The sequence below is a fragment of the Pezoporus wallicus genome, unplaced genomic scaffold, assembly GCF_028554395.1.
Source record: "Pezoporus wallicus isolate ANWC-B61680 ecotype Strahan unplaced genomic scaffold, APGP_CSIRO_Pwel_v1 contig_4191, whole genome shotgun sequence".
NCBI lineage: Eukaryota > Metazoa > Chordata > Aves > Psittaciformes > Psittacidae > Pezoporus > Pezoporus wallicus.
Genome location: NW_026641383.1, coordinates 1,210,339 through 1,236,162, shown reverse-complemented (window position 1 = coordinate 1,236,162; position 25,824 = coordinate 1,210,339). Strand labels below are relative to the sequence as shown.

Genomic DNA, 25,824 nt, shown 5'->3' with positions numbered 1-25,824 from the left:
TATAGGCTGTACCACAAATTATTTTATGTAGCTCTTTTTATCATGTACAGTGACTGCCCACCAAAAGAAAATGAAGATGCATCACTTCAGCTTTTATAAGGAAGGTCTGTGCAGCTTTTGTAATATCCACAAATAGAAAGTGGTTACAGAGGTCTTCAGCTTTCTCTGCTTCTGGGGTTGCAGTGTACATCACAACATTACCTGTTGCCGCTGCACTATTTCTCCTTGTCCTTTTAATTTGAGATAGGCTGCATCCTCCTCAATAATCTTTCAGGTTTATGACCTGGATCATAAAATGTGACCACTAAAATAGGGTGGATGATTATTTTGCAAAGTAGGATCTGGGGGAGCGTTGTGACCTGATATCTTTGTAGAACTGGCTGCCTCACAAAATAGCTGCTCTGAGGGGGGTGGGCATTCAGTTTGCCAAGTGTTAAATTGGACATACCCTAGAAAAAGTTAGACGGACTCCTCTGAATCAATGAGGGAGGCTGAGGTCTCTGATATGTTAATTACATGTTGATGGAAGGCACAGTAGTCCATTGCCCTTTCTGAACTACAGTATTAGTACAAAAAGCAATGAAAAATCATCGCAGCAGAGACTGTCACCCTTGTTCCCATGTGTGCTATATTTCTTCCATGGATACCAAATAGGAAAGCAAATGTAGTTCTTCTGATTATTTATTTTCTTCAAGTGCTGTCTCACAAAATAAGGCTCTGTGACTTTCTGCCCCACACCACTTTTCGATGCTCTTGATTTAGGTATGATATTAATATGTCTTTTGAACCATGTATTTTAGCAGCTTTCATATTCAGACGTAAAATCCCAGTTATTGAATGAATATTACATGGGGCAATATTGTGTTAGATGACAGCCTAATTTGAATAGTTAGTCATGTATTCAAAATGCGACCTTTTTTGGCATGGTACAAAAAGCATCTCATCAGTTAATGAACACAGGCAATGCATGCAGTGTGTAGGGAGTGATTGCGTTTAACTATGAATTACTCGATCTTTAAATAGCACTTTTTTTTCTTAAGATAAAAGGAGCAAATAATTTCAGTACCCTGGCTTGAGTAGCATTCATTGTAATTATTTTTCACCATGATAGCCAGTGGAATGTAAATAGTTTCTTAATTTCTCAATGGCAAATCTATAGCTCCTGGAATGATCTACCTTTTATATCTATTATATATATAAATTATATGATTTATCTCACCTTTTGTTTGCTTTTAGGGAGAAACCAGAGCTGCTTCATCAGTGCCAGCTCCACACTGTGGTTGGGCTCAGGAAAAGAATTGCATTGATGGATTAGTGCAACAACCCTCCCAGCTATGGAAGGGTGCATCTTACAAGAAAGTCCATAGGTGACTAATCAGCCAGACTGGTTATCCCTCACCCACAGTGGTAAGCAGCCTTTGAGGTCTGGGTATACCTGATATATTTTGGTATACCTGGAGCTCAGTCTAAATCTAAATTAAATTAAGCTAAGCACCTAAATACAGAATTTCAAACTTCACATTATATGCCTTATGAACAAAAACAAAAAGAGAAAAACCAGTTTCCACTGTGCATATTTTAGTCTTGAATCCTGCTTTTCTACTACTTTTCAGCAGTGCCTGGTAACTTAACACCTTTGCTTTCATGTTTGTTTGTTTGTTAGGTTAGTCATCACACAGTGTCATTTAGAATCAATTTAGCACCCTTCCATTGTGCTGAGTGATTCCAGTGAATAATGATAGCAGGATTAGCGAGCTACTAATTAAATGCTGCTGCCTCTTAGCTTGAAAATGAAACACCTCTATGGAATTTAAGAGTTTCTGGCTTTATTTAGGCTGTGTGTCTAAATAGGCTGTACCAGGATAGTGTGGACAGTACAATCTGAAAATAAAGTATTAAAACAGCAAAAAAGAAAAGAGGGGGAAGAAGAAGAGAGCAAGAGAGTGAGAGAAGGGAAACAAATTCACCCGGTCATAAAAATGTTGAATTGCATGGAACATTTTTCACACTTTGCATGAATCCCGAGTGCAATTTCCTAATTTTCCCTTTGTACAATGCAGATAAGGGGTTCATGTCTGTTCTCACTTCCACTCACAGGTGCATCTTCAAATTTTTGCAAGTGGTAAGTGGTGTAAAATAGGATGTACTGCCTATTTGTTGAAGCCTCCAGGTGTACCTGTTCCAGTAAAGCAGGAGCTAGGTTCCTTACCACTTGCGGACTAAAGAACCCATTGAGTGCTTGCATCTCATATTGGCTTTACTACTATGCAGAGTTTTACCACTTGAATTCACTGATTAATGTTTGAAGCAGAATTAAACCTTTATTTTATTTTTTTTTTCAAAATCTGCTACCAAAAATCACAGTATTTCACAGTTAAAAGACAGTTCTTTGGTTTTTCAAAGACATTATTAAACTGATTGTACCATCCTCCTCATAGGATTGTACTGGTATACGCTCCTATGATACAAATAATGCAAATGGTACAAATGACACAAATTATGAGCTCCTGTCTGAAATAATAGAAATGATCATAGAATCACAGAATAGAATCATAGAATAGAATCACAGAATAGAATCACAGAATAGTTGGGGTTGGGAAGGACCTTAAGATCAGCTAGTTCCTCACACCTCACACTAAACCATCTCACCCAAGGCTCTGTCCAACCTAGCCTTGGACACTGCCAGGGATGGAGCATTCACAACTTCCCTGGGCAACCCATTCCAGTGCCTCACCACCCTTACAGTAAAGAACTTCTTCCTTATATCCAATCTAAACTTCCCCTGTTTAAGTTTTAACCCATTACCCCTTGTCCTGTCACTACAGTCCCTAATGAAGAGTCCCTCCCCAGCATCCCTATAGGCCCCCTTCAGATACTGGAAGGCTGCTATGAGGTCTCCACGCAGCCTTCTCCAGGCTGAACAGCTCCAACTTTCTCAGCCTGTCTTCATACAGGAGGTGCTCCAGTCCCCTGATCATCCTCATGGCCTCCTCTGGACTTGTTCCAACAGTTCCATGTCCTTTTTATGTTGAGGACACCAGAACTGCACACAATACTCCAAGTGAGGTCTCACAAGAGCAGAGTAGAGGGGCAGGATCACCTCCTTCGACCTGCAGGTCATGCTCCTTTTGATGCAGCCCAGGATAAGGTTGGCTTTCTGGGCTGCGAGTGCACACTGCCAGCTCATGTTCATTTTCTCATCAACCAACACCCCAAGTCCTTCTCCGCAGGGCTGCTCTGAATCTCTTCTCTGCCCAGCCTGTAGCTGTGCCTGGGATTGCTCCAACCCAGGTGTAGGACCTTGCACTTGGCATGGTTAAACTCCATGAGGCTGGCATCAGCCCACCTCACAAGCATGTCAAGGTCCCTGTGGATGGCATTCCTTCCCTCCAGCATATCAACTGAACCACACAGCTTGGTGTCATCGGCAAAGTTGCTGAGAGCACACTCAATCCCACTGTCCATGTCAGTAACAAAGGTGTTGAACAAGACCGGTGCCAACACTGATCCCTGAGGGCCACCACTCGTTACTGGTCTCCAGCTGGACATGGAGCCATTGACCACAACTCTTTGTGTGCGGCCATCCAGCCAGTTCTTTATCCACTGAGTGGTCCATCCACCAAATTGATGTCTCTCCAATTTAGAGACACGGATGTCGTGTGGGACAGTGTCGAATGCTTTGCACAAGTCCAGGTAGATGACATCAACTGCTCTACTGCTGTCCATCAGTTCTGTAGCCCCATCATAGAAGGCCACCAAATTGGTCAGGCAGGATTTCCCCTTAGTGAAGCCATGCTGGCTGTCACCAAGCACCTTGCTGTTTTTCATGTGCCTTGGAATGCCTTCCAGGAGAATCTGCTCCCAGATTTTGCCAGGCACAGAGGTGAGACTGACTGCTCTGTAGTTCCCTGGATCATCCATGTTCCCCTTCTTGAAAATGGGGGTTATATTTCCCTTTTTCCAGTCATCAGGAACTTCACCTGCCATGATTTTTCAAATCTGATGGACAGTGGCTTAGCACCTTCATTTGCCAGCTCCTTCAGGACCCAGCAAATGAAGTTGCTAAGCCACTGTGATGGTACCTAATCCTGAACTGACATCTGTAGGATTTTAAATAACAGTTATCAATGACAGGTCTGTAAGCTAGCCTCAGTTCTCTTTATCCTGTGCTAGGATGAAGATGAAGGCATTTGACCCTCTTAACATCCAGATCCAACGCCTGGGCTTTTTTCCCTTGAGCTCTTGTTGCATTTAAGGATTCATGCCGAATAACAATAACAAAAGATGAGTCCCATCTGGTTTGCTGTTGGTTGTTAATTTAATTCAGTGAATGACTACTCAGAGTTTAGTCTGGCAGCCAAAGAAGGTATGCAGTTATCAACATTACTGATAGGATAAACCAATTATGTAAGCTTGTTTTCAAATCTCCCCAAGTCCCCTAATACTTAACAAAGTAAAACTCTTCAGTTGAAATGCACCTGCTTACAGAAAGATACAGCACCAAACAGAAGTTTCATTTAGAGCTTTGGGTAGACCAAGTGGTTTTGTTGCCATTTTTAAGCATGAAATATAGCATGAAACTGAAAAGACAGTACAGATAAGAAAAACACAGAGTTGTAAGAAAGCCTTTTGAGAGCTGTCAGAGAAACCTTTGAGCTTAGAAGGCTGTGGAAGCTCAAGCACTGAACAGCTCAGTATGTGCTGTGTTTTGGGGGTCTAGTTAGTGCTGCATCTTTGAGCTGTAACAGTATTTCTCAAACTGTGCGTCCAGCCATTGCCTTGCCAGGGCTCCAGATTAATCCTGTGTAGGGAGAGCAAAGTGCCTCTGGGGCTTTTCCTCATGAAGATCTGCACTTGTGCCTGGATAGTGTGGGAGGTGGCTCCTTCTTTCTCCCAGCATTTATAGCCATTGTGAAAATAGATGATTCCAGAAGACAGTCTAACACACAACTGCAGATGCAAATTTCATTGTAGAGGTCTGAGGCTCTCTCTTCTGTGATACAGCTAAACTGTACAGGCACATGCAAGCAGTTCCACAAGCCTGCACCAGAATGCGCCAGACCAACTGAGATGGAGCTTACAAGGGAGAGAACAAAATGCCAAGGGGCAAGAAAGAGGAAAAAGCACAAAGAACAGTGAAAAATTAAAAATGTAGGTCATGGAATGTAAAACAACAACATCAGTGCCAGGCCATGAAACAGGGGGAGCGTTTTGTTGCTGAATAACATGTTGCAGGCCCAAGTCAGTGTGCAACACACGAAGTATGGAAGATGCTGTGCAAGGCAGGTGTGCAAAAATAATAAGCAAACAGAGGAGGACTGGGAACAAAGGAAAACTGGGAAGAAAGGTTTTGAAAAAGGAAGAGGTTAGAAGAGAGAATAATGGCACAAAAGCTGGTATGGAAGAGAAGGGCTGAGATAGTAGAAGGAAAGATGAAAGAAGGTACAGCCACTGATTTGATTTGCTGCTTTTCATTAGAATTGTATCCTTTTGCCACTTTTGGATGCCATAAAGACATATATATATATGAAAATACAAGCTTTTCAGCTTAACAGGGTAAAACTCCCTTCCAGAACTCTGGCATCAAAATTACCTGCAAAACCCAATGAAACAACCTTCAGTATTAAGTCAACTGCCAGTGTTAAACAACATCCTGTGCCAAGCAGGGAGATGCCAGCACAGCTAGATACATGCCAGAGTGTTTACATGATAACTGGTATGATGAATCAAACTCTTAAGCAAATAGATACCTAGGCAAAGAGCAGAGCGACCAAATTCCATGGTGCACTACCCTGCTATCTCTGCTGCATTGCAAAATGCATGAGTCAGGGGTAGAAGATAGCCCTTGGCAGTATGTGTGGAGAGTACTATGATCCCCACAAGACCCTGTGTTCTTACTTCCTGATGTTTTCAAGTGTGCATTCTAGTAGTACTCTGCCTCAATGTCTATGTGGCAGTCAACCAAGGTCTGCATTCATTAGAGAAGTTTCATTTACTAGAAGGAAACAAGTCCTGCAAGCAGGATATCAGATGCTCAGGAGACGGCAACCTCAGAGCCCAACCTCCTATTGCACAGTTGTGGTCCAGAGCCTGATCTGCCATTCTATAAACAACAATCAGGCCAGATTCTCTGCTGGCACAGAGCCACAGAAGCTCAGCTTGAGCTCTGTCTTCTTTATCTCTTGTAGCACTGAAGATTGTGCTTTAAAAGATGCCCAGGATATAACAGATGAAGTAAAGTGTACTAAATTCAACAGCAACCTTAAGTAAAAGCCTAAGCTGCTTAATTTATCCTTGGAATCATTTTACCACTGAGCTTTTTTTACCTTTCTTGTGGGTGCTGTCATAAATGTCCTGTGGGAACAGTGGAATTGGCATTTCTGGACGTTGAAATAGATGCAACTAAAGTAGAGGAACTGACAAGATCGTCTCTTGGTGTCTCTTACAACCTTATTTTTTAGTATGATTTTAGCAAATGTGTTCAGTTACTGTCCTAAGCTTGCAATATTATGCTGCTCCCACTAGGCTTGTGTAACAAAAACCCAACTACCAAACCCCTGTGCTTCCTCCATGCAATACAAAATGTGGTACTGTCGGTTTTGCAAAAGGTTGGCAAATCAAGATCTGAACCATGGCAAGCATGTAAAGTAAAAAGTAAAGACAGATATTAAAGTTAATAGGTAGCCAGCTTATCGTAGAATCATAAAATCATGGAATGGTTTGGGTTGGAAGGGACCTTAAAGCTCCTCTAGTTCCAACCCCCTGCCACGGGCAGGAACACCTTCCACTAGACCACCCTCATAGTGAAGAATTTCTTCCTAATATCTAATCTAAATTTCCCCCTTTTCAGTTTACAGCCATTCCCTCTTGTCCTGTCACAATACGCACTTGTAAAAAATCCCTCTCCAGCATTCCTGTAGGCCGCTTTAGGTACTGGAAGGCTGCTAAAAGGTCTCCCCAGAGCCTTCTCTTCTCCAGGCAACCCACACCAACTCTTTCAGCCTGTCTTCATGGAAGAGGTGCTCCAGCCCTCTGATATCTTTTTGGCCTCCTCTGGACTCACTCCAACAGGTCCAGATCCCTCTTGTGCCAAAGGCCTCAGAGCTGGAGGCAGTACCCCAGGTGGGGTCTCATGAGAGTGGAGTAGAGGGGGAGAATCCCCTCTCTTAACCTGCTGGTCACAGTTGTTTTCTGGGCTGCAGGCACACACTGCTGGGTCATGCTGAGCTTCTCACTAACCAACACCCCCAAGTCCTTCTTCTCAGAGCTGCTCTCAATCCCTTCTCTGCCCAGCCTGTATTTGTGCTTGGTATTGCCCTGACCCAGGTGCAGGACCTTGCACTTGGCCTTGTTGAACTCCATGAGGTTTGCACTGGCCCACCTCTCCAGCCTGTCCAGGTCCCTCTGGATGGCATCCCCTCCCTCCAGGGCGTCAACTGCACCTCACAGCTTGGTTTCATCGCAAACTTGCTGTGGGTGCACTCAGTCCTGCTTTCCATGTCACCAACAAAGATGTTAAAACAGCACTGGTCCCAGTACTGACCCCTGAGGAACTCCAGTTGTCACCAATTGCAGAGTTTTATGTCCTGCTGAAATAATTTTCTGCTTCAAATTTGGGTGACGGTTGCCTCGAAACTCCCATGTGCTCACAACTGGGCCTGGATTCTGAAGAAAGGAGCCAGAACAAGGTACCAGATGTCCTTCTAGGAGTTTCCTAAAAGTGATTTAGCTCACCAGAATTGGATGTCTTCTCCCTGAGTACTGCTATCCCTTCACATTCACCACATGCTCTTGACACTTCACCCTGCCTATATCTGCTTGGCTTCTGCCTGTGATTTTAACCAACGTGAAACCTCTGGCTTCATTCCCCTCACTGCAGGATTCGAAAGCACAGGCTGTGTGAGGCAGAACTCAGAGGTAGAGCTGGACATCAGCTGTTTCCTGGTGACTTGCAGACCAGTAAGTACCACTGCACCATGTGGTTACCTTCCAGGTGTAAGAAGCAATATATAATAGCGGACCAGCTCTCTTAAACAGGTACAAAATACCATTAACACCATTTCCCTCTCTATACCTGTTTTTCTGACCTCAGATTACACCTGGGTATGGTGTATTGGTGTTTGTTCTGTGCCTCCCAGTGGTACCACAGGTCCATTGGCAACTTACTCCTTCCTTGTCCTTTACTTCTTAAATCAAGAATTAATAAGAATTTGCTAACACCATTTTAGGTGTGCTAACCATAGCACAAATGGCATGGTTATCTTGTCAGAAAAAACACTGGTAGCTGACAAGTCCTGCAGAGAGATTAAATACATGGGAGGACTGTGAGCAGTACGAGAGAGACCTGCTGCTACTGATAAGCTAAAATCAGTGTTTGTTCCCCAGCACTCCTGGTAGCAAACCAGTCAGCTGTAGTGTGCATTCCTGGTGCCTGACCTTCTCCGTGTGGCTGTTGTGCATCTCTTAGCCTTCGAGCTTCCCACAACACGGATCAGACTCTGAGAAGGGGGAGGGGAAGGGAAGAGCAAAGGAACCAGAAAGGGAAATAAATACCTAAATTCTTTATTTTTTCTAGTTTTATACATAGTTTAGGGAAAAGGACACTGGCAGGGGACAAATGGTATCTGAACATTGCTGTGCTAACATGACAGCTTTATGGGAAGGCAGTACTGGGTCAGAAGCCTGATTCCCCCTACTTTTGGTTCAAGATCTGTTACACAGGGGAAAGAAAAACATTTTCAAGGTAAAAACAGCGGTAGAGTGGTAGAGAGCAGACCTGAAACCTTCCTGTACCCTGTGACAGGGTGGTGTGGTTACATGGCTAAAAAATACTGACCATTTCACATGAAACAGGGGCAGAAGAGGATCGTAGAATGAACCCTACCCACCTCACTGCTTTCTGCAGGCTGCAATCCACATGGTCAGCTCCCTCACGGTCCCACTGACAGCCCCACAGCAGGTGTTCAGGCTTCATACTGCATGCACAACGTGAGCTCATGCAGCTGTAACATTCCTCCTCCATCATTCATGCTGGTTTTCCTCCTCCCTCTCCCCTCTTATACCTCCCTGCAGCCACTGCACCTCGCTTCTATCCTGTGTCCTCCTGTCTCCTCATTGCTCAGAGCCTCCTCTGTCACACACCTTTTGTGGCTTAGGGAGGAGAGGGAAGGGTCACCTGAGTGGAAGCAGGACCCAGCAGAGTTCAACCTCAAGAACACGAGTTAGCAGGTTGGGGTGCAGAGGACTGGGGAAGGTGATTGCAGTTCAAGGTAATCTCTGCTCACGGCTTTTCCTGGGCCGCTCTGGTAGAGCACTACAGCCCAAGCCAAAGGAAATTCTGCATCTGATTTCCACTAAGAGGATAAAATCAGCCTCTATTGGCACAGGCAGAATTCAGCCCTGAAGGTATATGAATAATGTTTCCTTAACTGGCATCTGATATTGCTCCTTGCATTACACTCCTATTAGCGAGAGACAAGCGAGGCCTCTCTGACCATCCAGTGGTTCATGATGTTCAAGACAAGCTGTGCAAACCCACTTAAGGAAGGAGGAGGAACAGGACAGAACGTGATCCATGGATTGTAAATCATCACTCCAGCTAGAAAACAGGCAGGGGTCCTGAGCCTGTTCATCCAGTTAAACGGGTCCATGTGCAGGCACTCAGCTGCAGATAACATCGGTGCAGCAGACAACCTCAACCTGCAACATGGCCAACAGGAAGCCCACCCTGCAGAGCTGAATTAAACCCGCTTTTTACATAGCCTTTACACCCAGCCTGCATCCATGGGTTGCTACACCTGCCATGCTGCTGGTGCAGTCACACAGATTAAATATGCTCTTCTCAGACACGGAAGCTATTATTTCTGTGAGATGAAACAGCATCCCACAGTCTTATTAACCCGTGCCCTACTTCAGAAGTAAATCTAATTTGTGGTTTTCATAGTTAGCTAGAGCTGGAGTTGGTTTGTCCCTGTGTCTGCTCTGACTGTGCTGGATACATTTATGTAGCACCGTATGTGGCAGAGCCCTGTTTACTCTGGCCTGTAAGCATTATTCCTCACAACAGAATAAGGAATTGAGGTGGTTGGAGCTTTTTGTTTCACTGGGGAAGAGAGGAGTAAAAGCACAACTGTTACAAATATCCCTTCATAAAGCAAGTTTTGTATTTGGCAGAGAATGACGTGCTGTCTGCTGAGTGACGTTTCTCATCTGGGATATTCCTGCACATCTGGACACCTTCCACAGACTGTCTCAAGAGAGAGGAAAGAGAGTTTCAAAGGATTCATTGGCTTTCTGATGGCAAACATCAAACAGAATGGGTGGTGTTTCACAAACACACTACGTAATGGGGAAAGGGAAGTAGGATCTTCAGCGATGGCCACCACGGCAGCAGTATGTACAGTAATTTATATGGTGGATTCATCTGGAGATTATGTTACAGAACAAGCGATGCAAGAAAGCAAAGGAAACACAAACCCTTTTTTAACCAGTGCTCTATATTTTCAGTTATAGCTGGCACAGTTTATTACTTTTTAAGGCACTGAACATAACTATATTAAACCCATGAAGATGTGTGGAGTGTGAGTGGCATTTCATGATCTTTGTGGGGGGAAAACATCAGACAAGACTGCAATTTCAGTTCCTCTGGGGATTCAGCTCTGCTCTGTCGCTGTCGAGTTTGGTTATTTCAGTAGTCCCTGGGTGTACTTACACCGCTGGTGACCTGCAGCTTGATGGAAGGCACACCTGGATGGCGGGAGTGACACCGCCCAGCTTGCAGAAACAGAGCCCTGCACACACTTCAGGGATCTCGCAATCCACTTGCGGATTGTTCCTCCTGTCCTTTGAGCTGGATGGCAGATAAACTTCGGTCAATGTATTATACTATGCCCTTTGTAATGAAATAACATCAGATAATATGTATTTAGTGGGGATTTAAATTCCCGAGCTGATTACAAGGAGCTGTTAAGACTCATGAGCTTTTAGCAGTGCCCTGTGTTGAGTCGCAACAATGCCCAGCACTGCAGCGATGTGCTCTTCCCAGTGGTGTTGGAAAGGCTGGGACTTTGTTAGGAATAAACCCGAGAACATAAAACGTCAGCGACACAACTTGATATTCATCAAGGATTTAAGTGAAAACTATCTCCTATATTCTGAATTCTTCCAGCTTTAACAAGCTGTTTGCTCTGAGATCCCAGGTGTGTGACAATCTCTCCATGCACTTCCCAGCAGTAAAACGAGCCTAGCAGCATTTACCATGCCCAAAGAATGTTACAGAAGGTAACTAATTAATGCTTGTAAAATGCTTCTGAGAAGAGGAACGCGAAATAAAGGGATTGTTACTTATTAATGCATGTGGAGGTCTGAGCTCCTGCAGGTGCCCGGTTCACCACAGATGTCAACCCGCCCCTGTTTGATTTGAACCCCTCCTAAAAACGGAGGGGTTTCACCGCCTTCGGGTCTGAAGGCCCCTGGCCACTGGCGGAGTGGTGCTGCGGGGGCCGTGGAGGCGCTAGGCCTGCGGGAGCCGTCCCCGGGGGTTGGGTTACGGGCGCTGGCGGGGCGGGAGGGGGTGGGATATCCGCACGGCGGGCTATGAAAAGTTAATGATGCCCCCGCCATAAACCGGCGCGGTGGGGCCGGTGATTCCGGCATCCCGCCTCCCTCCGCTGGAGCGCAGTAAGTACGGGAGCAGCGGACGGCGATTTTCCCAGGTCTCGATACTGCGCATCGGGGCCCAAGCTCCAACAAGTGACGGGGGAAACCAGCGCTTTGTGAAAGCCGATCTTCCTGGCCGGTTTGCTGCTGGCAGCTTAGTAGTCAGAGGTCCACCCTTCACTTTAGCTGCAAGTCATGTGTGTGTCACATGGCTCTTGCAAAACACTTCTTGCCTATGTAGATTTTGCAACGCTGGGAGTTGATAATGAAACGCTCTTGGGGTTGTCTTGGCCTGAAATAGAGCTTGCCTAGAAAACCTGGTAACGACACAGGCTTTTTTCGAGGTTTGTTGTACCTCGCATTGCGTTTATGGCCTTTCTCTGTAATTGGCCTGCTCGGGAGTAGCGATGCCTGAGCTCCCTGGTCAATAGGTGTCTGTATGCTGTCAACTAGAAGAGCAGGGACTTGCCCACCAGGATGTCAGGGGCCATAAACCTTGTTTTGCTCACAGCTTTTTTGAGTGAATAAGGGGAGGGAGTTGGGATTAGTTTAAAAAGCACTTTTAAAACTGCTGTGCTCTCAACACTTTATGGTTGAAGGGTGGTTTTAGTATTTCAGATGCTGGCTTTGCTGACGCTCCAGTTTGGGAAATGGTGAAGCTGCTGTGCCCTCTAATGTAACTGAAGTGGTTATGGTATTCAAATGCACGTGTGGTATATGACATTACAGCTCTAGATATCCGTTGCCTCTCATCATGGATGGTGCTTTCACAACTTTAGTCCTCAAACCATGCTTTGCCACACAGTTGAGGCTACTGACTTGTGTGGCTACGGCTTTTGTACTCAGTGCTTATGGTAGTGTGGTTGCAAGCACTTTGGGCCTCTTAAAATCACCTGAAGAGCAAGCAGGAGTAGAAGGCCAAGCAGTCATTTGGTAGTGTGAGATTGTTGGGGGTAGTTAAGAGGTACAGCCAGGAACTCGGGTTACATCTTGGCAAGATGACATAACAGCCTTCCTCCTGTGGCTCTGGAAAACACCAAAACAGTCACTGGAGGTAGTCAGTGGGTGAAAGACCAGCAAATAGTTGGTACCTCTGTGGTTGTAATGATAGTCAGAGTTAAAGTTTATCTTGCAGACTGGTGGGCTTTGTAGTGAAAAACTGCCAGCAAAGTGTTGGACCACTAACAGTGTACAGAAACGGGTTGAAGAGGGCTTTTTTCATAGGTATTTTTACCCTTGGTAAAGCCTCTTTGCTTTCTAGACTGATGCAGAGAGGAGTTCCCTGAAGTGAGATACTGGATGTTATGAAGATAGGGAAAACATTTTGAGGGAGGTTCAGCCTTTGAAGAGTGCTTGTTCCTAGTGGTGAGGGCCGAGTCCTTGAGATGGAGGAAAAGCTGTATTTTAAGATTAATTTGTAGTATTAAATTGGTACTTCCTGACAGGATTGTGTCTGCAGGATGAGGATAGGAGAATGGGAAGGGTGTGGTGAGATGAACAGAAATTATCTGTCACTGTAATATGTGTACTTGGGTCAGTTTTAAAGCAGGAATAAGACTTACGGGTTTACAACACTATTCCTTCTGTTACCTGTAACAGATACAGATGACCATTTGTCCTTTTAAAAGTTCCTTGTCTATAATGTAACACGATCTCACTTCCTTATCACAACTTCAGATCAGGCTATAGCCCCAAATCCTCTCTCCTGGATGTACCAGAACTGTCAGAGGCCAGTGGGAGAGTTGGTTCAAAGTGAAAGACCTGCCTCTTTCAGTTTTCATACTAAAGTTACAGGATTAGCAGCTGTTGGTGCAAGGGTTTGCAAGGATGGTTACGTGTTCTTAGAGCTTCCTTAACTTCCAGAGCTGTGGGGCAGCTTAGTGAAGTAGTTAATGCACTTTCCTTCAAGTGAAGGAGCTGAAGAGGGATGAATGAGATATTAGTGCTAGTGTTTGGAAGCTAAAATCTGGGAACACCTGCCCACCTGGCACTGGGATGTATTCCTTCTGCCTTCCTCCCCCCTTATGGTGTTTAAATGAGGGAAGTGTCAATATTGACTCTGGTGACTAGGTCATGTCAGGTTCGGCATTTCCTACCCCTTATGCAACTTGCATGTAGTAGGTGGACTAGCATAAACACACTGGTGGGTGCACTAGCTAACAGCCAAGTGGTATCAGCAGTTAGTCTTGATCATTGTTCTGTAGTGTCTGGATGTTGTTCTAGATACCTCCTTCAAGGAGATATGAGGAGATGAAGTGTTTTTAAGAGTAAATTTGGGTGGTTTGCGTCCTTCAGAAGGGTTAGTGAATAGTGGGAGGGGTGGGGGGGATGTCTTCTGTGATGATGTTCAGTAGACAAGAATTGAGTGACAGCTTCTGGGGTGCTGGAATCATCTGAAATTGTTTGTGTTCTCACCTTTCCAAACAGCAATCTGCGATGCAGAGTGGCTTTGTCTTCTGGATTTTGTTTACTTACATGAGCAGTGTGTAATCAGCCAGCTGTGCTTCAAATTTTCTTGGGTGGTAGAACAAAGACTGGGGATTTGAGGCTGCTGCAAGGACCTGTTCACAGTTAGTGTGCAGCTGACATAATGATTAAAGCAGTTTCCAGCAATTCTTTGCTGGATATTGGTAACCACCTAGTCTTGTCTGCTTTGGCATTAAACCTCCCTGGCATTTAAAAAATCCCCACATCTAGCTGTACAAAAGGCAGTATCGGAGGCCCAGAGGTCCCTTGTTCTACACAGGTGTTCCCAGATCTGTCCTGAATTTGACTTCCTGGTGTTCTGCTGAACTTGCTGACTGCTGTATGGGAAATGCTTGTAGCAGGAAGATGCTGCTTCACGGCTTGAGAATTTGACAGGGCTGCTTTGGAGGTGCCTTTTTTGCAAGAGGCAATTAACACATATGTATCATTTATCTCTTCAGCAAGAGGAAGTTGCCATATCCTCTTCCTGATGGGAAGGATTTGAAAGCCTTACTCTTACTGACAGTACAAACCTACCTGCCTTGCTGCACATGTTCTTCCAGTGTGCTGTCTTACAGGAGTGAGGTATGACTTGCTTATATAAATGGTGAGAAATAGCTGAATGATAAATCTGAATTCACACTACCTCCAGGTATTGTGGAGAAGATTATGCTGCTTTGTGAAGCCACCCTAAACTAGAAGAGCCGATGAGTTAAGCTTTTGAGTTTAAAGAGTAAAATTCAGTGACTTCAGAATTGGTGGTGTGGCTCTTCAGGAGCAAATACCAGAATTAACCTGCAGGGTTTGTTGGCCACATTGCTACAGTTGAACCTGTTAACACAAATGTTCTCTCAGTGTACTTCAGTCTAGAAATAGATCTCTGCACATTTTTGGAGCTTATTTTCATTTTTATTTGATCTAAAATGTTGCTGTACCCTGAGAGCTGCCTCTAGCAGCACACCATGTGTAACAAGCTGCTGATTTGGTTCTCAAGGCTGCTCTCAAGGCACCTGCTGTATTTTAAAAGGTTTTGGAGCAGCTGTATCTAGAAAGGAAAGCACTGTATCACTGGGATATGGAATGATTTTAATCTCTTTAAAACCTAAATAGGTTCTTAAATTACCTCTGGATTGATGCAGGTCTAAGTGTCAGTCTTTCTTACCTGGCAAAACTCGTTTTTTGTGACACATCACCCGTTTCTGTGGCTGGGGACAAAGCTCACTTGGTAAAGGCCATATCCAGCCATGCTGCAGCCTGATGGGTGCTGGCCCTGGCTTTGGTGGCTTAAGTCACCATGTGAGCCCGGGGTTGTCACTTCCTTCAGGAAGTACTGAAGGCAAAAGTGAGGGAAAGTCTTCATAACAAAGATGTCAAACCCAGTATAAAGCTTCTGGGTTTTTGATGTGTTAACTCAACAGTAGTGCTGTGTATAAACCATTATTGTTTGCTTCTGAACAGTAAAAGATTTAATGGCAGGGTAGATCCGGTTCAGAGCTGCTCTAAGTGCTAAGAGTAACAGGGGAAGACAAGCTACTTGATCTTGGGGGCTTGGAAGCAAGGGGAGGCTCATAAGTAACTCTTTCAGACTCATTGCTGAAGCTTTACTTTGCTACACTAGGAAGGGGTTTTTTTTTCTCCACTAATTTTAGTGAAGACAACACAGTGGTAATATTCATGTGCTACCATTCTTAAGGGGATTATAACATGCTACAAGCTCTAATACTTTCAAGTGTATTAGTGCTTGCTGTAAGTAATAATTTAACTTCAGGCCTACTGAAAATTCTGGTTTTGCAGAGAACTGAACAACCAAAGCTTCCTGCTGAGGTAGGAAGGAGCTGTTTGAAGGCTTAGGCAATTGTGGCTTCAGTTTATGCCTAATCATGGGGAAGAAGGCATAGGTTTAAGTGGACCAGGTCTCAGAGCTGTTGTAACTTAGTCTGTGTAACCTGGAGACCCAGGTTTCTCTGCTACTCTTGAGCTAAATTATTAGTGGGGTAAGAAGTATTAAATGTGTCTTGCTGCAGTTGCTATTGGGTATTCCCTTCCTTCTGTTCCTGATGGGAGTTGGTGGATGAGAGACAACAGAGCTGGGTAGCTCTGTTGTCTGACTAGAACAATGGTCAGTACAGTCCTGCTTCAGTGATGTTGAGGCTTAAACCATTTATTTTTGTGATGCTTAGGCTTAAAACATGTTTTTTGCTTGTGATGAAGCACAAGTGCATCCCCAAGCACTGGCTGGTCAGAGTGGCTGTGGTGTGTGCAAGTGGAGCCACAGGAAACACAAAACTCTCCTAAAGCACACAGGGAGGCAGTGCTCTGTACTCCATGTTGTGAGGAGGGATTTTGGTGTCCCCTTCTGGGCAGGCCCAAGCTTCAAGAAAAGTGTATTTTGGCTGTTATCACCAGTGTAAGAGCACAAGCAGTAACAATGCTTCTGGCCAGTAATAATGTTTCAGCTGTCTTGAAGCTGGTAAGAGTCTATGATTCTGTGATATGTGGATTGTGATGTGATGTAATGTAACTTACCTCCCCTGAACAGTTTAGGTTAACAGTCACTATACTAAAACCATCTTGCCTTGTATTAGTAATGACAGGTGGAGTAGTGAGTTCTGGGACTGTACACTGCTATGTATTCTTTGGCTTTGATTTTATTTTTAATAACTTGAGTGCTTTTAGGTTTGCACTGTGGGAGGAGCTTGCATTTTAAGGATCAGCTTTTTAGTTGCTATATTTGCTGTTTCTGGCTTCTAGTCTTAAGAGAAGTGGTGTGGAAACAGAGGGAGGTTTCAGTTGAGTTTGTTCTTGCTGACAGGGACCAGCCATGATGATGGTTATTTGGGCACTGGAGCAGAGCAGTGACAAGCAGAGCAGTTGACCATCTGCTTGGCTGTATGGATGCAGTTTCCTGGCTGGATTCCTGCCAGCCAGAGTCAGTGTCAGTGCTGAGGAATAATAGGTGGGGACAGTTGACTTTGGGCATTTGCATATACTTTACCTTCTCAGTTTGATTAAGAGGGCATGGAAATATGTCTGTTTTAAACTCCTGTGGTTTAACAAGAACAGGGCTTAATCCTGGACACTGTAGGGCTGAAGAGTTGTAAACATAGACTGGTTTAGTCTAGCACATGCAAAATAAAATAGCTTGTGTAATTGGTGGCTTGGTGCTTTCCCTGTGCTACTTGATCTCTAGTATTAAACTGCCCCATTAGTCTTATGACTAACACAATCTAATGTATGCCATCAATGAAGTGTTCACTACTTGTTGAAGTGTAAGTCTAGGTTGGGCATTGATGGTACTATGCTTGTTCCCTCAATGCTGGGAGAACTCAGTATTAAGCAAATAAAATGTCACCTCTTTCAGTGTGACTTGAGAATTCCTAATATCGCATCTGACATCCTCTGGAGAATGAACAAAACCTCCTCTGGCAATGGCTTTAGCTCTATTTTAGTTCCTGAAAGGCAAGTGGAGTATGTGGTTGCTGTCAGCTGTTAATAGTCTATGGTGGGAGGTGGATGTTCATTTTGTTTTAGCAGGCCACTAAACTTAGCATTCATAGTTTGTGTGTTTAAATTTCATATTGTGCTGTTGGGTTCAGCTGGAACTTCAATTTGGGTAACTTAAGCTGAGGAAAGAATTGGTTGCTTTTGGCCAGCTATGTGGTATTGGTGAAGCTGGGCAGTGAAATCAGGCCTTTAACTTTAAAGAAGATGCAGAGACAATGGCTCTGGTGGGCAGCAGGCTGTTACTACCATCTGTGTGTTACTTGAGTCACTCAACCAAGCAGTGAGCCTTGCACTTAATTGCATGATTTTAATCTTAGCTAGAACACAAAGAGCTGAAGCAGGACTGTGTTAGTCTTGCTGATGGTCACATAATAGCCGCAGAGTAACTTCCTAGGAAAGTACAGTTTGAAGCAAAACTGCTGTGTTCAGAGCATTTTCCCTTCCCAAGTAAATTGCGAGTATCTAGCCAGTTTAGGCTAGAGAAGCTTGGAGTTACAGGTGCCTTCCCCAGCAGTAAATTAATTTACCCTTCATAATACACTAGCTATAAGGAACTTGGTTCTCAATAGTGTTTGTCATTAAGTGACTTAATCTTGTGTTTTTTTTCCTTCTGCAGTGACTATTTATTCAAGCTACTTCTGATTGGAGACTCCGGTGTTGGGAAATCTTGCCTTCTACTTAGGTTTGCAGTAAGTGATCGTGCTTGAAAACTCTATGTAAAAAAAGCTACCAGGTACTTAGCAAGCACCTCTTTGCTACAAGAACTTCTTGAAAGGACTGATGTCTGTCAGGTTTGGTTTTCTAAGGAATAATTAAAATACTGCAGAACCTTCCTGTCTTCTGTTTCTAGTTGATGTATGAGTAATATGGAAAGAAATAGTATCATGAATATGCCTTAAGCTTAATTTTCATTTTCCTATTAGCTGAGAGCAAGGTATCTTAATTTAACTTCCATCATTACACTAGTGGTAGAACATTGAAGATGGAAGAACATACTTGAATTCTGGGGTGTGTGCTTTCAGGCAAGAAGAGTACAAGTGTGTCAGGGCAACACCTTCATCAGTTACTACTTGATCTGAATATTTTCAGCCAGATGAAGTTTGATGTCTTCATTGAAAAGGTCTGTCAATTGCTTAGCCAGGGGGAGGACTGATTTAAATAATGCTCTAGGAATAATAAGGCTTTATGCTTCCTTTAGTGAATGAATGTATAATAAAATGTTAAAATAGCTGGTGAGCTGCTGTGGCTGAAATTTGATGCAAGAAACTCAAGTTTTGTTGTCAACAGGAGAAGTTAAAAGGGATTGGACAGCTCTGAGTAGAAAAAGCTGGAGTCCAGTGAACTCTGTCTATGCCAAAGTGTAGCTTTACGTTGTCATGGGAGAGGAAGGGAGAATGTGGAGCACTAGTCCACAAACTTGAGTCTCATACTACAAGGTGATGGCAGCAGTTTCCCAGCTTAAACAATTGCTTTAGGCACCTCTGGAGGCAGCCTGTTGCGTTTCATGTTGTTAATATGAAATACTGGTCTGGTGCTTACAAACAGCATCACCTAAAGTAAACTTGTTCCAGCTGCTGTTTGTGCTCTATTAGGACAGGGAGACACTAAAACCAGTATGAACACTAGAAGCATGTATCCTGCTCTGCTCATGGACCTGGAGGCATTGGGTTGGAAATGACACCAAGGCTTGAGCAGTGTTCCCAGATCAGTCTTGCCTGCTTCTCTTGCAGATACTTCTGAATTAATTTTGGCATCATGTGAATAATCCAGCTTCCCTTTTTGGATAGCCAGCAGCTTAAGTTTAGGCTTAGTTTATCTGGCGTTTCTTCAACTAATTAGCTTTTTCCTTTAGAAATGTGACTTTTACCCTGACATAAAGAATTACTACAGCATTCACTTACCTGTGTTCTTGCTGTAGGTTAAATTGCATCAGGCTTTTCAAACATACCCTTTTGAGTATTGAAATGTTAAGGAAATAAATGTCATGTCATTCCGAAAGCCTTAATGTTTCTTACTTGCATGTGTTCCCTCGGGTAGATATATTGCCTAATGTGTCTTCCATTCACAACCAAAGAAATATGTAGCTTTTGTGATAGCTGTTGGTTGCATAAAGCCTTTTGTGGTATATTTTACATGAAGCTCTATCCTGCTGGCGCTTTGGGAATAGGAACTTCCTTCATGCTGGCAAGCTAACAGTCACTAGAAGGTAGCAGAGACTCATCCAGCACTTCCTATGTGTCTTAAGGCCTGCTGGAGACCCTGCAGTCAGGCCCATCTAAGCTCCTAAAACAGGGTTGTGTTTTCCTTCCTGTGTTTACACAGGCTGCAGAGCTGAGGACTTAACACAAGTACCTCATCTGTAACTAAACTGCCTTAGCAACCAGCTGTGGCAGCAGAGGATCTGAAATTCAGATGTGGAGTGTGACTGAGGAAAAGCCTCTGACTTGTAGGTAGCTGCTCTATAATACAGATGAAAAACCATCAAAGGAAAATGAAAGGCTGAGGCACCTTAATAACTGTAATGGTTATTCTAAGTAGCTCCTCAATCTGCCAACATGAGCAGAGACTGTTTTTCAACTACAGTTCAAAAGGCCTTAACACTACAGGATTTCCAGAGGGGGCTTTTTAACTGCTCTTTGGAACATAACTCTTGTTGTTTGAGGTGCTTTTAAGAAACTGCAGAATGTGTAAAGCAAAAACTCTGAAAATACTTTCTACCCTCTGGATTTTGCCATGAATGATCAAACTGGTTTTGCTGGGGAATTAAGTACCTTTGTCTGCCTGGTGCCTGCCTGTTGCATAATAAAGTAGGTGACCGTGGAAGAGATGCAGCTGGCTTGACTTCTGTTCACTCTTTCTCCTAGGATGACACGTACACAGAAAGTTACATCAGCACGATTGGTGTGGACTTCAAAATCAGAACTATAGAACTAGATGGGAAAACAATCAAGCTTCAGATAGTAAGTAGTATTTCTCAATTCCTGGGTACTTGAATCTGTTGAAGCACAGAACTACATAACTATTAATAGTTATCTTTGTACCTTAATCATTAAAATAGAAGCAGTATCTTCCCTGCTACAAGAGGCTAGGCAGTTTTTACAAGACAGGATTCCATGTGCTATCCTTAAAGAAGGATGCTTACCAAGGCTGACTGCCTGAAAGAGGAAATGACCTGTTACAAACTCTTCTTCCTGGGAAGAAGAAAAAGCTGAAGTATTTAAAAGGCACTAGGGGCTGTGAGCTGGAGGGTGGAATCCTGTGCTGAAGTGCTCTCTTCTCAAAACTGATAGTTTTGCAGTATTTAGCAAGAATTTGTGCAAGTGCAGGAGTATCACAACTCAGTTGTCCAAAATGCCAAGAATTCTGCAGCAGCTGTTAATAGCAGACTGCAGTGTCCAGTGCTGGAAACTTTTTGTTGACCTGAATGGAAAAACTGACACAGATGCTGGTAACTGGCCTGTTTGCTTTAGCACTGGGCAGTGTTTTCTAGTTATGCTTTTGGCCTTTCACTTGGAATTAAGCAGGGGAAGGGACTTGGCAGTTCTTTCCTCTAATCGTGAAGCACTCTAAAAGGGTGACTGGTGTGATGAAATCTAATATCTGTGCAAGGTCACACAATCCTTGTCAGCCACTGCTTCCAGCTCAAGCAGAGGCTGTCAGGACTGGAAGGCAGTGACTCAGGGATTCCAGGCCATACTGTGGAGCAGAAGTAGAGTTTACAGCCAGAAACCTGAGTCTGAGCCTCCAGACTGTTGTGAGCGTCCCGAGTCCAGAGCAGCCCACTAGGAGTGCTGTCACTCCTGACATCTGGCTGTGAGTGACTGTTTTTTATATGCAGCCAGCCCTATTCTTGATGTGGCTTCAGGCAGAGAGGTGTTTGGGTGAGTGCTGTTCTGCCCTGGTTGGGGGGAGAAGTCAAGCACCCAGTGTTACTCCTTAACTCTCCCTGGAGGGGAACCAGGCTTGGTGTGAGTTGCATTTCATCCTCTGAAGAGGATGTTGCCTTTCAATCTATTGCTGCAGCTCCTGTACAAAGGGAAGTTGAAGGGAGTGTCCATGTTAGAGACCCCTATCTCTCTGACCTTATTCCTAGCAGGTTTTCAAGCCCTGGTTCATGTTTGCTCTTCTGACTACTGAACCATGGCTCCTTCATGGATCACAACTGCTTAATGTTTTCCTTGGTGAGATCTCTTGGCTGTACTTGCCTGAAAGCAAACAAATGAGCACTTTAGAAAAGTACCTACTGAAGTGTAATTCTTCTCAGTTAAAGTATCCTGATCTTCTCAAATTCTGTTTGATGCACACAGTTTCAGAGCCGCTCCTGTAGCTGTGACTTGGAGGTGCTTGTAGTTGGATAGCTGATCAGCTGAGCTGTATTTCTGAAGCCAGTATGTAAACACTGGAACAGGTACATTGCAATAACCAGTCCTGTTATTTGCCTTGTAGTGGGACACGGCAGGACAGGAGAGGTTTCGAACTATCACTTCCAGTTACTATAGAGGCGCTCATGGCATCATAGTTGTGTATGATGTTACAGATCAGGTAAGTGCTAAACCTGTCCCTGGAGAGTTTCTCCTAGTGGAATACACTAGGTTGATAAGTAAGACTGGGAATTCAACAACTGAGCACTAACTAAGGAGACAGTGACCGTATTATTCAGGCTGTGTTAAAAGCTTATGAAGCCGAATGTATGTTTTAGTCTTTGGTTTGGGGCTAAACACAGAAATAAAAGGAGCAATGGGATCTGTGGCTTTCTAGCCATTTTATTTCAGGCTTAACCTAAAACTTGCTGGGCGGGTAATTGATTGTTTAATGTGAATACGTCTCACCCTGCTTTTGGTCGCAGGAAGTCTGAGTTACTGGTGGAAGTTGTTGAAACATCTCTTAAGGTATTTGAACTTTGATCTGCAGCAAAACCTGGCATTTGAAGCAGAACATTGTCAGCATGTGTGCAGGGTACAACTGAGGCAGTGTCTTCTGTGAAAGATCTCTGAAGATTACTGATGCAGTAGCCCTGTCTGAAGGGCTTTTGGGAAGTGTAGAGTTTCCTGAATTGATAGAAAAAGAACAATTGGGTTCAATTGTTAACTTGGATATTGGTGCAGTGTGGCAGTTCTGCATTGCTGGAGTCAAAGGTTGTTCCACCATCTCTACAGCAGTGTGGTTTGCACCTAATACCTGGTGCTTTGTAAATGCTTGGGATTCTTCTGCTTTTAGCTGGGCTATGTCTTATCTGTGCTACAGGAAGAGGAGGAAGAGTCCCAGATGAAAGAAGCTAAATAGTCAGGATATGGAGCAGGGAGAAATAATGGGGGGGAGTGCAGGAGGGGAAGAAGTGCTGATTGTGTAGGGCTTGGACTGAGGAGCTGCACAGACCCTGTGTTGACTGAGGCAATCAGGGGGAGTACTGTAGCATTAGGGAGCTCTCTTGTGGTTGGGAGCTGCACTGATAAATGAAGTACATTGCTTTATCTTCTTTCCAAGTCATTGCTTGAATAATGCTGAGCTTTCCTCTTAGTTTTAAGGGTCTTGCTTACTGCTCTCTTATCTCCTAGGAGTCTTTCAATAATGTAAAACAGTGGCTGCAGGAGATAGACCGTTATGCCAGTGAAAACGTCAACAAGTTGTTGGTGGGGAACAAATGTGATCTGACCACAAAGAAAGTAGTAGACTATACAACAGCAAAGGTATGTTGATGTTAATGAGTTTGCTCAGTTGAGCACCTAATCTGGATTGTAACACACTTGAGTAAGTTCTAGTGCAAAGAAGTGTCTTGGTATGCAGATGTCAAGGTACCATAAATGCCAGCAGCTCACTGACCCCATGCAATGCACGTCTTCATCAGGCTGGAGCCTGGGAATGGGGTGGTGGTATTGGAACTTGCAGCTTACCCAGCGATGCCCCAGGAAACAAGGTGAGGTACTAAGCAGCGTGTGAGCTCACTATTCACTTTTTTTTGATTTGCAGGAATTTGCAGATTCTCTTGGAATTCCGTTTTTGGAAACCAGTGCAAAGAATGCCACAAATGTAGAACAGTCTTTCATGACCATGGCTGCTGAGATTAAAAAACGAATGGGCCCCGGAGCGACAGCTGGTGGTGCAGAGAAGTCCAATGTTAAAATTCAGAGCACTCCAGTCAAGCAGTCTAGTGGAGGTTGCTGCTAAAACTCTCCTCCCCCCTTTTTGTCTCACAACAATGAATTTGCAATCTGAACCCAAGTGAAAAACAAAAAAATTGCCTGAATTGTACTGTATGTAGCTGCACTACAACAGATTCTTACCGTCTCCACAAAGGTCAGAGATTGTAAATGGTCAATACTGACTTTTTTTATTCCCTTGACTCAAGACAGCTAACTTCATTTTCAGAACTGTTTTAAACCTTTGTGTGCTGGTTTATAAACGTGTAATCCTTGTTGCTTTTCCTGATACCAGACTGTTTCCTGTGGTTGGTTAGGATGTATTTTTGTTTTGATGTTTCTATTGGCATGTTTAGATGTCAGGTTTAGTCTTCTGAAGATGAAGTTTAGCCATTTTGTATCAAACAGCACAACAGTGTCTGTCACTTTCCATGCATAAAATTTAGTAAGATATATGTAAGATCTGATTTGCTAGTTCCTTCTTGTAGAATTATAAATGGAGAGATCACACTATCTGATTAATAGTTTCTTCATACTCTGCATATAATTTGTGGCTGCAGAATATTGTAATTTGTTGCACAATATGTAACAAAACTGAAGAAAATGTTTAATAAATATTGTACTTATTGGAAGTAATATCAAACTGTATGGTGATAAATATTGTCTTAATTTGTATGGCTAAGGGGGAAATCAGGCTTGCATTGTGCACAAAATGTATCTGTGTGCAGCCATGGCGCTCAGACCTCCTAGTAGACCAGAGCCCTTCCTTGCAAGTAAAACTAGTGACTGTGGCCCAAAAGACTGAGTGGTCATGGTGCTTAAGGCACATCTGCTGTACCAGAAGCACCCAGCCGATGTTCAGGGAGGCATAATGCACTCTGAATGTACAACAGTTCCCTAACTTGGTCTTGGAACTTAATTTATTTCTCAAGGACTCTACTTAGGGAATTCCTGTCCGCTTTGATAGCAGGGGTAGAGAACAGTGTTTCCCTAACATGAATGACTTCAGTGTAACCTTGAGGTGGTATAACTTTCTACCAGTATATTATGTCTTTTCTATATACTGTTGATTCCATCCTCTTCTAATCAGTCCATTTCTGACTTAGTGCAACAGCTTAGCTTCTATTCTGTTACGCATAGAGGCACCAGAAGGATGCAATGGGACAGGGAGGCCCCACCCCAGCCTGTTGCTCAAAGTAGGCGCTATCTGGAACAATTTGGAACTAACCAGCAGCCAGGAGGTTTTGGACAGTGTGTGATTCTTTGTACAGAGCTAATCAAATCATTAGTGCCTGACGTCTAGCTAAAAGCCACAGGAAAGCTAGCCTATAACACTTCCTATACATGTAAAATTGTTCAGCTTTATCTAAACTCCAATGTTCAGCCTATTCTGTAAATAGTCTCATGTTTGAAAGACCATGTAACATTCCCCTAGTAGTAAATACACCCTGTGATAGTAAAAAAAAAATATAGCCTAGGTATGTTGTGAGGTATAAACTAAAACTGGTGCAAATATCCTCTGATTATTTTTTTTTTTGGGGGGGGGGGTGACTTTGGCTAACAGCTTTCTTCAACATAGTTGCATAAATCAACAGGCAATTGTAATACATGAAGTATTGTCATGGTTAAGTTGAACTCTTCCACTTGAGACCTTCACAATAAAGTGATGTGCTTTCTATTAGAGATGTGCTTGTTGGTATAATTCATTATACAATGTGACTTGCTCCTCCTTGGGAGCAGGAGCAGTAGGAGTAGTGAGTGCTGCCAAGATCAGGGAGTGAACCAGGAGGAGGTGTGTTGAGGGTAAAACATCTTCCCTGCAGAGAAGTGCACAAATGAACTTAAATGTCAAGATGCCTGCTACATACTGTCCAAAACAATGTTAATATATACAGTAATAAAAGCATTGCAAAACCAGCTTGGGCTACACCAGTTGTTTGGTGGTTATTTTTTGTCCCTAAGTCATTACCGAGTTACCGGGTTGGTGTTATTAAATGCTAGAGCCGGCAGAGGTCGGGCTGGAGGCGTGTGGAAGAGAGCAGAGCAGACCTAGAAACCT

The 25,824-nt window shown here is 43.7% G+C and overlaps 1 protein-coding gene and 1 long non-coding RNA gene across 2 annotated transcripts; both read left to right on the top strand.

The window, feature by feature from the left end:
* The first annotated feature begins 401 nt into the window (after positions 1 to 401).
* On the top strand, positions 402 to 10,258 carry LOC130606852 (uncharacterized). Its single transcript, XR_008974086.1, has 3 exons — positions 402 to 762; positions 1,241 to 1,407; positions 10,174 to 10,258. It is a non-coding gene; the product is annotated as an uncharacterized LOC130606852 (long non-coding RNA).
* A 116-nt stretch (positions 10,259 to 10,374) lies between these two features.
* On the top strand, positions 10,375 to 25,682 carry RAB1A (RAB1A, member RAS oncogene family). Its single transcript, XM_057423407.1, has 7 exons — positions 10,375 to 10,396; positions 11,604 to 11,679; positions 18,245 to 18,317; positions 20,493 to 20,588; positions 22,075 to 22,170; positions 23,184 to 23,315; positions 23,596 to 25,682. The coding sequence occupies exons 1-7, from the start codon at positions 10,375 to 10,377 to the stop codon at positions 23,791 to 23,793; spliced, it is 693 nt and encodes a 230-aa protein (XP_057279390.1). The 3' UTR covers positions 23,794 to 25,682.
* The last annotated feature ends 142 nt before the right edge of the window (positions 25,683 to 25,824 follow it).